Consider the following 12914-nt stretch of genomic DNA (forward strand, 5'->3'; position numbering starts at 1 on the left):
ACGTATGGTAGAGGACTGAGAGAGAGCCACCCGTCTCTCTCTCTCTCTCAAACTCCAATTAAACAGTAAAACTAGGCAATGCTGATCAAAAATAAACCAAGTCGCTGTTACTGTATTGCCTATTTCTCACGTAGTATGTCTTCAGAAGCATATTGTAGTGCACTGTTTGGCTGTAATTTGAGAGTTTGAGAGCAGGGAGTAGGTGACATACTGTTTCTTGTAATGTAAAAATGGAGGCTGAAAAAACTGTGATCAAACAGTAAAACTAAGCAGTGCTGATCAAACAAACCTAGACTGTTAACTGTGTTGCATATTTCTTGCCTGATACATTTTTGAAACATGTTTTAGCTTTTTAGCTTATCGTTTAACTTTAATAGGCGATTGTTTGTCACCAGCCATCTGCCATATTGTCAAAACTGACTAATTTGGATTATGCAAACCACCAGCACGAGGGTTTATTGGTGTGCGGCAGTGCATTCTGGTAATTGTAGGTTTTCTACCTCTTGAGCAAAAGTGAATACCACAGCCCTTTCCCTCTGTTTTTGTCTGGTCATATAGCACCAATGTCAAACGTATTTGAGAGATTGCAAAAAAGCAAAATGCAAAAAGATACAAAGCAGCACAAATATGGATATAATACAAGTCAGGAGGATGTATATACCAATAGGGAGAATATAATGTCAAAGGATACAATTTTTTTCATAACAGTTAATTGCTGATTTTCAAAAGGTAATTGTGATTAATTGAATTTTTAATTGCAAAAATTAAAATTCCATTATTTTGCATTTTAAAACAGATTTGAAGTCCATATTAACAAGGTGAAGCAATTCTTACCAGAGTGTCTTGATTGGGAATCAAATGAATGCAAAGAAATTACTTTATGATCTTCAGTTTATAATTTATTCATTTCAAATCAGTGCTATACTACTATACACAATATGGTGTGCGGTTACTCTGAGATCATTTTGATTATTCACTGATGTCCAATGATCCGTGGTTAATTCGACAGCATTTGCTCTTTTCAGGAGTTCCAGTTTAGTTGCTTTCTGTGATTGATCAAGGTTCAGTATGTATGAAACTGAGGACGTCCCTCAGACCCCAGTCTTCCATGATGTTGACTGGTCTGCAGTCGGTTGCCACCCATTTAGCAAGCATTGTTGTAAGCTTCTTTGATTTGGTTTCATACACAGTTCTGCAGTGGTTGGTTTACTCCAGAATAGTGTTTTGCCTGCTTTGGTGATGTGGTTGCCCACTGACATCAGTCTGATTAACTGCACATGTATGCTCAGCTTGTAGGGGTTGCTCAAAGTCAACGTACTTCAGTGCTATATTAAATTCATTTGACACAAGGTGCATATTACTCTTGACCTGTCAACTGAGCCATCTGGGAGTTTTTAAAGTGAAATGATCCATTCGAAAATGAACTGGTTTTCATCACTGCAGCTGCTTGTAAGGGTGCGTCAAAGGGACAAAATAGCAGAGTGTGGTTAAAAAAAAAACGCCTTATGTTAGGGCCCTAATCGCATTGCTATTAACATGTCAATTCTGACAGCCCTAAATGTAAATAAAAGCACCAGCTGGAGAACAGCGAGTAGTTACCTTTTAGACGACTTGAACCTTCTGCTGAATCATAACTTAAAAACATAAGTAACATTGACGCTTGTGAATACTCCTCCTATTCACTTACATTTAATGCGAGCTTAGGGTCAAATAAAACATTTGCCTCTGGTGGCAAAGCAAAATATAGCTATAGCCCCTTCCCCATTTCCCCAACCCTACTTCTGGCGCCCCTGCTGGGACCACACTCATCTTTGGCGCCAATGCTCGGACAACACTCATGTTTGAAGTTGTAAAGTCATGTTGCTTCATCTTGCACGGTTTTGATGCTATTGGGTTGAGAAATTCACAGAGATACAGGCAGGCAGCTTCAACAGGCCATAGAGGAGACATACAGAAGTGGAGACAGACTCCTGTACAACCAAATCAGAAACACAGTCTTTGACAAGGTTATAGGTCACCATTAAAAAGTCTATATGGCAATTATAGGCCTAGTTAACATGAGATCTTACAACGTATATTCCTCCTTGTGTATAAATATCTGTAACCTCTGGTTCACTTACAATTAAACAATAAAAAAACAGAAATGCAGCACAGTAAACGTTTTGTTTTGGGTCTGTACAAAGATAATAGGACAGAAAATGTTTGATGTGATGGCCTGTGATGATCCTGTGTCCTTGGTCTTGTGTGGGTCATCACAGGCCTCTGCCGTGGCTGAGGTAGATGTGTGTTGACTCAACAGTGCTCCTGGACAAAGACATGCCTTTATCCTGTGTTAGCTGTGGGATAGTGGCTCCATTGTCTGTGTGGGGAGAGGCCCTGTGTGGCCCAGAGAAGCAGCTTTGAGGTGAAAAGTCTAGAATCGGGCGGCACTCTTTGGTATGATGCAATCTTTCCAGGAAACATCATCATCAGCTCTCTGCTGCCTCTTGACCTCGGCCTGTCATCCTTTCCCCCTAAGTATTTCCTCTCCAATATTCAGCTGTTGTCTCTAATTATTTCTGGACATAGACATATTGCTGCTGTGCCCACTTCGGTTTAGATTTATTTGCCTTTCAATTAGGGGTGTAATGGTACACAAAAATCACGGTTCGGTACGTACCTTGGTACACAAGTCACGGTTCGGTTTTTCGGTACAGTAATGAAAAAAATAGACAACTATTAAATATCTTTTACTGATTGGTAACCTTATTAAAACATACCACCACAGCAGTTAACTCTTTTTACACATTTTTTGAATGAAACAAATATATATAAAATCCTGCTTTTTCACATTGTTTTGAATGAAAATAGAAATATAATAGTGAAAAATAAAATCCCGCTGTTTTTTTAACACATTTTTTGAATGAAAAATATAAATATAGATTTCTGCTTTAACAGTTTTACTCAATTAAAATAAAAAGTATAGTGCAGCTGGTCAGCTTTAAAGCCTGCTCAGATTCAGTTTTACTAGGAACTTACTTAGCTTTCCCACTTTGTTAAAGTGCAGTAAACAAAACATGCTTATATCTAAAGTGCAGCTTAAACAATTTTACTCAACTCGTTGATTATTTCTTTAGCGCGATGGTCAGGGAAACGCTCTTTCTTTTTAAACGACGACGATATCGTAGTTTGCACCAGATTGCTTTTTCTAGTCGTGCCGGTTAACGTTCAAACTCGGGTGATGTCACTTTAGATGCGTTAGCATGTTAGACGTGTTTCCAAGTACATACCCGACCGCTGTTCTGCAGTGTCGGCACACTGCTTTTGTCTTGTCAACTTGTTTATTTCCATCTTCCTATTTTATCCTGAAACCAAAGTGTGCCCAAACGGAGGACTTAAGGTTTGCGGGTGGGTCTTCAGCTTCGTCAGGCTCACTTGCCATGTTGTCAAAATGCGAGAATGCGCTGCACAAAGTGAAAGCGGAGATTTACTGTCGGACTTGGTCTGTCACTCAATTATGTCCGTCGGGGAACTAGACATTTTAAATGGTTCGGCTCGCAAAAAACGGAATTAAAATAAAACAAAATAAAATAATATCCTACGCCCAATAATTCGGTACAGGGTCGTGCCGAACCGAAAGTCGCGTACTGAACGGTTCGACACAAATACATGTACTGTTACGGCCCTACTTTCAACAACAAGTGAAGGGAGGTTAATATGGTAAAGACACTGTGATAATCAAAATACACATTTAGTGTTATTAAAAATACCAACAGCATAGTAGCCCCCACACTGTGGCCTGTTAGTATGTACATTGTGCTCAGTGAAGTTTGATTGTATTGTCTGAATAGCCTTTCACAGAACAGTGGATCACCTTTGTTTTTTGGTCATTAAGGTCATACTGCAAGCAGGGGCCACTTTCAAGACTTTACTTGTTGTTGCAATGTTGAAAAGTGAAACTGAAAAGCCTGAATGAGCATTGCAGAAACTGTAACATACATTAGTCATTTCTTGCGGTCAAATTGCCATTTTGATATATTGGTAATAGTATGTTGGTACTGTAGCAGCACAGCATAGGGGTCAGTAGAGGTGGTTTGGGCATCTGATCAGGATTCCTCCTGGGTGTTTCATGTCCAACTGGTAGGAGGTCCCAGGGATAGACCCAGAACACACTGGAGGGATCATATATCTCATCTGGCCTGGGAACGCTTCATGATTCCCCCAGGAGGAGCTTAAACATGTTGCAGAGGTGAGGGTCTCCTAAATTCCCCATTTAACTTGCTAATGGTTAGATGATGGATGGATGGATGGATGGATGGATGGATGGATGGACGGACATATCGATGGATGGACGGACAGACAAACAGATGGATGGAAGGATTAAAGGGCCAGTGTGTAATATTTGGCATGGTTTATTGTCAATCTGAATCTGAATATTCTACCCATAAATATGTTTATACAAGTGTATAATCGCTATAAAATAAAATTCGTTTGGTTTTTGTAGCCTTATAATTATGCTTTTATTTATATATATATATATATATGTATAGCAAGGGCCTTGCTTTAGAGAGGTCGCCATCTTGCGCCGCCATGTATGTAAGGCAGCCCGAGTGGACAATCCAGCCAGCCAGAGAACGCATTTCGCGTGTATAAATAAACCAACGAAGACAGCGGAAGAAAGGAAGAAGGAGGAGGAAACAGCAGAGATTGTTAGTAGTTCGTTGATAGAGAGTACTGAAAAGTTTTTTAGTTATAAAGTTTGCAGATGGACCACACTTACCACGCAACAGGAGAGAATGAACCCGAACCCCCCCAGTGATGGCAGCAGTACCACCGAATCCCATTCTGTGCATTCAGCCTCTCTTCTTGCCCGCTCAGCATCAAACACATGGAGTTCCTCATCTGTATGCTCCGGCTCAAACTGGTATGGCTCTGGGTCTGTGTCCGCTACAAGAAACTCTTCAAAATCACGTTCAAAGTCGTCCATTGCAGCTACTATAGTCCAGAGATATTGCTAGGCTAAATAAACAGCTGAGCTCTGTTTACAGGCTACGCTGTCAGTCAGTGTGTGGGCTGGAGATTGGTGGAGCAGAGAGGGGAGGGGGTGCCCACTCGGAATGGTAAACGAGAATGTGTGTATGGAGTGTGTGTGTTACGCCAGAAGAGTCAGAGTTTGGGACGGAGTCTTTTACACCCTGGAGTGTTACTGGAGTTTCTGGAGCCTTTTCCCTGAACGTTCCTCTGGTCTCCTGCTCGTGAGGGATTCATTGCAATATCATAACATGGTTTAGATTTCTAAATAAATATTCACCTCGTCACTAGATAGACCTACTCCTGAAAAACTCGTGCGCAAGGCTTTTTGTCCCTACGAGGCCACCGTCATTTACCCGATGGGAGGGGTGAGCGAGTGAGCCCTGCAATCTAGAATTTGACCACTGATGTCACTGTTTTCAACCCATTTTACACACTGGCCCTTTAATGCATGCATGCATGCATGTATGTATGTATGTATGTATGGACCAACAGTTAGATGGATGGATGGATGAATGAATGGATGATGGATGATGGATGGATGGATGGATGGATGGATGGATGAAAGGATGGATTGGTGAATGGATAAATGGATAGAGTGTGGCAACACCAAAGCTGTTTGAGGTTATTTAGAAGCAGTATCTCCATTACAAACAATGTAATGTAGTTCATATTGAGGTCACAATTCTTGAAGAACCCAATGTGAGGTATTTTGAAAATATTCTTGTAAAATTAAATGTTGACCCACATTATTAGAATCAAATGTCAGTATCGGCCTCAAAAATCCATTGGGAAAGGTAGGACATCAATTTAAAAACTGGTGTCCTCTGGGTAAAGGCTCCAACGATGAATCACATCTTCTCCGATGCACTTCCTTTCTGCTTTCTAAAGTGAATCAGTAAACTCTCCTCTTCTCTTTCAGCGGTGGCAGCAGAGAAGGATGGGACGCCGGTGTTCAAGTTCCCAAGGTGGCGAGTCAAGGGGAAGCCCATCCCGGAGGTGGTGGACGCCTACAAGGCAGTGGGTGCTGAGCTCAACGTCATGCCCTTCTGCTCACAGTTCATTCCAATGAACATTATCGACAACCCCAAGCATGGCTCCATCATCTACCACCCCTCCATTCTGCCCCTGCACAGAGGAGCCTCTGCCATTAACTGGTGAGGAAGAGGGGAGGGAGTCAGAGGGTAGTTGTTGATATTATCCTTAGAGGAAATGTCTCTGATACCAGACTGATGTCAGATCAGATCTTCTGATGCCTCACACTGAGCAGGTCCTGAGCAGGAGTCACAGGGTAAATTCTGTTTACTAAGGGACAACACAACACATGCATCGCTATCTTTTTGTTTTTGCTTAATTTTATTTCATAAATGCCGACAAAATGATTACCAAGGTCAGACAGCGAGGTTGCCAGTGGCGGCATTTTTATGCCTTTGGTTGCAATCATTGCAACTACTTCAGCATAAAAAAATGAAGACAACAAAAAGCAAATTGTGCACCAGAAAATGTTTTTATTTTTCTTCTTTTTTTCTCCTTAGTGATATTTAAAAATTTAAATGTGCTTTGGTGTGTTTACTCGCAAATTAATGGTGAAGCAAATTAAGTTGTTTGAGTTGTTTGGCTTCTCACACAACTCTGGGCATGTGTTTGCTAATTAGTAATTGAATATTGAGGTGAACTTTATCGTAATTAAACACTGCTAATTTCAATCTTTCACCTGCACATTGTCCCTCTGATTCTTGCCACATCTACCAACATCAAAACAGTAGTAAAGCCCACCTCTTTCTTGAATTGATTGGCTCCCTGGCCCAAGAGTGACATTGATGGGTGGGGAGAATATTCTATCGTTGATGTGCTTTTGAAAACCGCTAGAAAAATGCAACATGCAGCACAAGAGTAGAGTGCCAGGCACGCCATAACATAGGAAAGCAATGGTTTTGCTGGCAACATGTTTTTAGTGACAGGTCTCGATGTGATCGGGGCTAATCCGGTCAGACAAAAAAATGATTCATTGAACCTTAACGAGAAACAAAAAGTACATTTGTGAAGCCTTGGGAGACAGTAGGCAGTATCCTGGCATCTTTGAGCAGGACAGAAAATTGAACTGCAAACCATGTACAGCATATAGCACAATAAGTGACCCAGCAAGTTCATGAGTTCAAGGGAGAATATCACACTTGTAACCACAATACAGTTTTTAAAAAATAATTTAGCTTGTATTCAACTGAACCACAAGCAGGTGGCCCAACACAATAATGACATGGAGGCTGCAAGAGGTGGTACACTCATTGACGGGCCGATAAACACTGCCACGTTGAAATGCTGCCATCTTTGGATGTCCTTACAAAACTTTTCAACACTAGAGTATTATGTTTTAAAAAATGGGAACCCTTTACATCCTTACCTTGTCTGCTGGATCTTTAAATAAAGAAGAGATCAGACTTAAGCATAGTTTCTTCACTACTCAAAACATAAGGTGACTAATGACCAGTTCAGTACAAAGATTTGCAATGAGTCAAAAATGTTTTAGAACATTGCAGAGAAAAGTTGTGGTGTAAACAGGTAGCTTGTCAAGTCACCAGCAGCTGGTTTTAGAAGGCAAGGTACAACATCGGTTTGAACAGTCAGTCAGATTGTAGCAAAGTCATCAGGTCAAGACAGGCTGTCTGCAGATGGCGTGTTTGCTTGCTGTACCTGTCCTCTCCCCGTCCCTGTCCACGTCCCCACTGCTATGTACACTTATGTTGGTCTCAGCCCTCAGGGTGTTTTGGTGTCGGACGGAGGGTCACCGCTGCACCATTGCTCTTTGAAAGGGAATTGACAATATCTCTTATAGCAATTCTTTTTGGGACAAAATATAGTCAAACAAAAGTAGTTATCATGAAAAATGAACTTCATGTATAAATTCAGTGGAGTATGGTTTTAACACAGCGTCCCGTCCCTGCTGAGTGTGCTCTGATGGTAACAAAGGGGTTAACCTCATCTCTCAGGTCAAAGGATATCTCTGCTGTTACTTTGCTTTTGGCTCACTGCCCTCATGGAATCCCAGTAGTAAAGGAATGACAACAGTGACATTCACATTCCTCACAGTAATGATAGATTACACATTACATTCAAACCAGGGGGAATCAGTCCAGCAGCCAGAAATGATGAGACAGACAAGAGGCTCATTCTGCTGAGTGTGAACACATGGTGGCCGCTAGCCAGGAGACATTCCACACTTTGTGTATTAACTGAAAACTGCGGAGACTTAGAACTGTAGCAGTCAATCAGGGACATTTATCATATGACATGTAGTAATTGTAGCTCATTAACAGAATGAATGAATGAAGTTTGTAATATTACGTCATGCTGATTACACTCTCACATGTAATGTCTTGTGAATGGAAGCAGAGTCCTGCACTAGTACATTTTTATAAACCCGAACCTGCCCATGCCTGTAAAGCTCATCACCAGAACCGACCCGTTACCCGTCATTATGTCTAAGTCAGACCTGCACGTCTGATTAAACACACACAGGCTCCAGTCACTCACATTAAGCTGGGTTCTCCGTTTTTGAATTAAAAATCCAGCAAATGAAAAATCTATCACTGGCTGTGCTTGATGGTGGGATGGCGAAAACATTCTGCACAATCACTGCCAGGTTAGGAAACATTTTGGCATGCTCCTTCCACCACCATAAAACCTCAAAGGATCCTCCTTGGGTGTCTTGAACTCAATGTAGACTGCCACCTTATCCTTGGGCTGCAAAGTTTCATGGCTGGAGTCCCCCACGTCAGTGAGGAATGTGACGATGGGGTCAAAGCTTTGACTTGTGTCATTGACTTTCAAAATAAAAAGAATTGTGTACTGATAATAGTGATTTAGATGTCAAAATATTACACAGATACTGCACATCTGTTGCCATTTGTCAGTTTGTTAGCATAAAGCATTCAGTTGCATAAAATACCAACGGATGCCACAGTCATGTAGCATAGTCATACTTTAAAACACTTTTGGTGGCATCTCGGCACGCTGAACTCCCATCTCCTTTCAAATACACTGCGATTGACTTCACCACAACACAGACTGTATGGGTTGTAGCTGCTGCAGTAATGGGCCAATCATACATGACATTAAATCAAAGAATGCTTGCAAAGATGACTTAGAGCAAAACCATACAAATAGTCAATTTGTAGATCTGGATACGAAAAGGATTGAATGCAAGTATTGCTTGATTGAAGTACTTTTGATACGTCAAGGTACTGCGTTATCTTAGTCAATACCTTAAAGGTATCAAGAACCCAGATATCCATCTATTGAACTTCAAAAAACTTGTCTTTTTAACAGTGGACTTTGTTTTACTTTAAATATGATTCAACTGAAAATTGAAAAACCATCAGCAATTCCTTGTTTTCATAATTTTTTGAAGCCAAATTTGTAAAATAAAGTGAAAATAAAGTTCAATTAATAACCCTGCCCAACCATGCTGAGGTGTTTAATTTAATGAAATGACGTCACAGTTTAAATAATGAAATTCTGAGTTTACAATTTTGTCCAGCAAGGATTGGCTGTGCTTCCAGGTTGGGCACATCCTCCTCAGCCCATGCAGGTAATCATTATACCCATCATATACCAACACGTTATGCCACCATAGCCACCTGTCACAACTACTGATAAATGTTTAATGCTTAAGGTAACACATTGAGAATATGCAGAAGGACATGTAATAGAAGGACAGTGTACATACCTTGTATTGTTCATATATTTGTGATACATGAACTTAAAGCAGCCACCTTTTATCACATAACATGAAGGAAAAATAACCATACCAAATGCTTGTCCTTATCAGTGTCATACACTGTAGTGGCATGTACAATATATCAGTCAAATGATCTTTATTTGTATAGCACCATTCATACCGGTCCTAACAAGTTTGTGCAGGTTCACATGCTTAGTGCAATGTCACAATAGTAGATAATATAACATAAAGGTAAAAACACCAGAGATAGCAGACTGAAATGAGAATGAAATGATAAAATTGTAATAAATATGAATAAAACTATCAAAAGCGAAATCAGCCATAAAACATCCTGTATGTTTTCTAGGTCAGAGTAGAGGTAGAAGAGGGTTTACTGCTATCGGTCTGTGTAACAAGAGGTGTAAACCAGTTCTGTTTGACCCTTACCTCCTGGCAAACTGTTTTTCTTATCTCTCCCTCGGCTAGTCCGCCTGCTCTCCACCCATACTATATCTCTGTTTCTGTTTCCACTGTGTGTCAGTGAGTAGCGTCTGTTCGTTTTCAACCATGTACCATATGCTTTATTTACTACCATGGTAAATCAGGCTGTTTGGCAGTGGTGACATTACAATCAGCTACTAAAACGGCATTTAAAGGCAGAAGGAATGGTTGGCATTTTGGGAAATATGCTTTCTTTTTCCTTCCCAGAGTTAGATGAGAAGATTGATACCATTCTCATGCCTGTCCATTAAAGCTGTGATGATAAATCAATTAATATTCTTCAATTTTAAATCAATGGCCAACTTATGTGGTAATTTATTAGTCGGTGTAAGCATTTTTTAAGAAGAAAAAGTAAAAATTCTTGGATTCTCATTCCTTACCACTTTGGGCCCTAGGCCTTTTTGGGGGTATTTTTACTGCCTTTACTTTGAAGCTCATATCACAGTCATTATAAAGGCTACATACACATGCTATATCTTTTTTTTTTTTTTCAGGTCAATCTGGGCTATCCAGATTTGCCATCATCGACGTCATCGACTACGTAAATACATCAACGCATCACCTCAGCCCTACTACCAACCTAATCTAACCTAACTTAACCTAACCTAACGCATTGGCCACCGTAGTAAGCAGCCCCTCCACAATGAGCTGCATCAGAAAAATACTTTTTCTATTTTTCCATAAAACACGGCTTTATTCAGTGTTTTTATCTGTTTAAATCACATGACCAGTGGTCGAATTGTTAATTTTTAACAAGGGGGATGCAATGAAGCTTTGATTTTTTTTGCGTGCACATATCATCAATATGACAGCACAGATGTGCAAAATTAATCAAGATAAAGAAAAATGGCATGACCTATAGAGTGTGCCAGGGCTGACATCAAAACCTGGAAGTTTAGCATCGCGCTGGTTCCCGGAAGAGAAAGTGAATGTGATTTTTGCATTGCGTTTTGGATTATGTCAGAAAATAAGCTCTGTGGCTAACACAAGTTTATGATATTTATAGGTTTTGTTCAGCAAGATAATCTTCACATATGAACACCTTTCATACCGTATTTGAAGCTTAAATGCAATCGCCAGAAGTAAAAAGCTAACGTTAAGCTTTAACGGACTACATGACTGTAATGGCGGACTGCCAGCACTCTCACATGTTCGGGGGTGATGACGTTTAATGTCCCCGACAGAGTTTGTAGTCGTATTGAGCAACTTGTTAGCAACCGCCTTTTTTACGACACGTGAAAGATTCAAAATTCACAAGTAGGGTATATACTGATGTGTTTTATGTCGTAGAACAAAACCTGAAACTTGCTTAAGCTTTTGTTAACCACAGACCTTATTTGAGGCATTTTACCAAAATCCCATTCAAAAAACGTATTGACTTTTAGACGAGAGAACCAGAAGTGCTAAAAGTGCTAACGGAGTTCCGGGTTTACTGGCACACTCTATACCTGCTGCCTTTAAAAAACCACAAATAATGCAGTAGTATTGCTATTGCAATACAGACAAAAACATTTCAGAGTATAAATAAGAGTAGTTCTGAAATAGCTGTGAAAATTAATCTTAGAGTCACTCTTTTCCTCTAGACATTTCCTTAGCCAGTTATAATTTCTCCTTACCTGTGAATCCTTGGGCTGATAATTGGTGCTGCTGTCAAGTCCCTGTCCTGATACCTGCCTGGTTTCTCCCTGTCCCTCTTCTATCTATTTGCAATACTATAGATAATAAATGTGCAAAGCAAAATTTAAAAATAGAATTAAGAATAGTAGTGGTGACATAGCTATGGAAATTGATCGCACAGTCACTTTTGTGCTCTAGATATTTTCTCTCAGCCAGTTATAATCTCTCCTCACCTGTGAAGACCCTGCATGATCATCCTTGCTGGTCCACTGTCTCCTCCCTGACCCTGCTCTTTATATTGTGGCAATACAGATTAAAAAAATATGCGCAAAGCAATAGTGAGCACAAGTTCTTATTAAGGAGGAGTGGGTTTATTCCTAGCATGAAACTAGCTAGCAAGCGATTTAACATAGGTAACAATAACATGAGTATTGTTGTTAACTAGCTTAACTTGATATATTGGCATCTATTAATTAGTCATCATTTAGCTAACATTATCTACATGCAACAGTATTACTCAACTTACACGGTCGGTGTGTTTGGAAGAAACTGTGCAAGGTTTTTTGCTTCTTGCTGGCTGGTTTGCTGAACATACAGCACTACTGCCCAGCAGCACACGTCTCCTCTGTGCGATTGGTTCAGATCACAACACCACAGCATGCGTGTGCGCCTGACGCTGTCTACTCATGGTGTGTTTAAAGACAGCTCGGAAAAACACATTACCACATGTTAAAAACGGATTGAACGGTTGTAACAGCTGGAAAAAGTGTGGGGGACAGGGGGGGCACAGATACGGGAAGTGCGGGGACATGTCCCCCCCCACACCAAATTACGTCACACACAGATTCTAGATTGACAAGGGGGATGGTTTTTGGTCAATTTTCTAACAAAGGGGATGGCATTCCCTCCTCATCCCCCCTCAATTCGACCACTGCACATGTCCCATTTGTTTTGGAGAGGAACACACCTCTGCAGATAATTGAGCTCCCAGCAAAAAAACCTCCTGAACATCTTGATCTGTAGTCATGAGAGAAAAAAGTGAGCACAGGTTAGCAGGTGCTAGGTTAGC

General features: G+C 40.5%; 1 protein-coding gene across 1 annotated transcript in view; it reads left to right on the forward strand.

Annotated features, from left to right (window-relative positions):
• The window catches only part of aldh1l2 (aldehyde dehydrogenase 1 family, member L2), a 59497-nt gene that overhangs the window by 4997 nt on the left and 41586 nt on the right, over positions 1-12914 (forward strand). Inside the window, exon 3 of the mRNA XM_049567066.1 lies at positions 5933-6167. Coding sequence (XP_049423023.1) covers positions 5933-6167 — 235 coding nt within the window. The remainder of the gene's footprint in view (positions 1-5932; positions 6168-12914) is intronic.

Source organism: Epinephelus fuscoguttatus, linkage group LG22, assembly GCF_011397635.1.
Source record: "Epinephelus fuscoguttatus linkage group LG22, E.fuscoguttatus.final_Chr_v1".
Classification (NCBI taxonomy): domain Eukaryota; kingdom Metazoa; phylum Chordata; class Actinopteri; order Perciformes; family Serranidae; genus Epinephelus; species Epinephelus fuscoguttatus.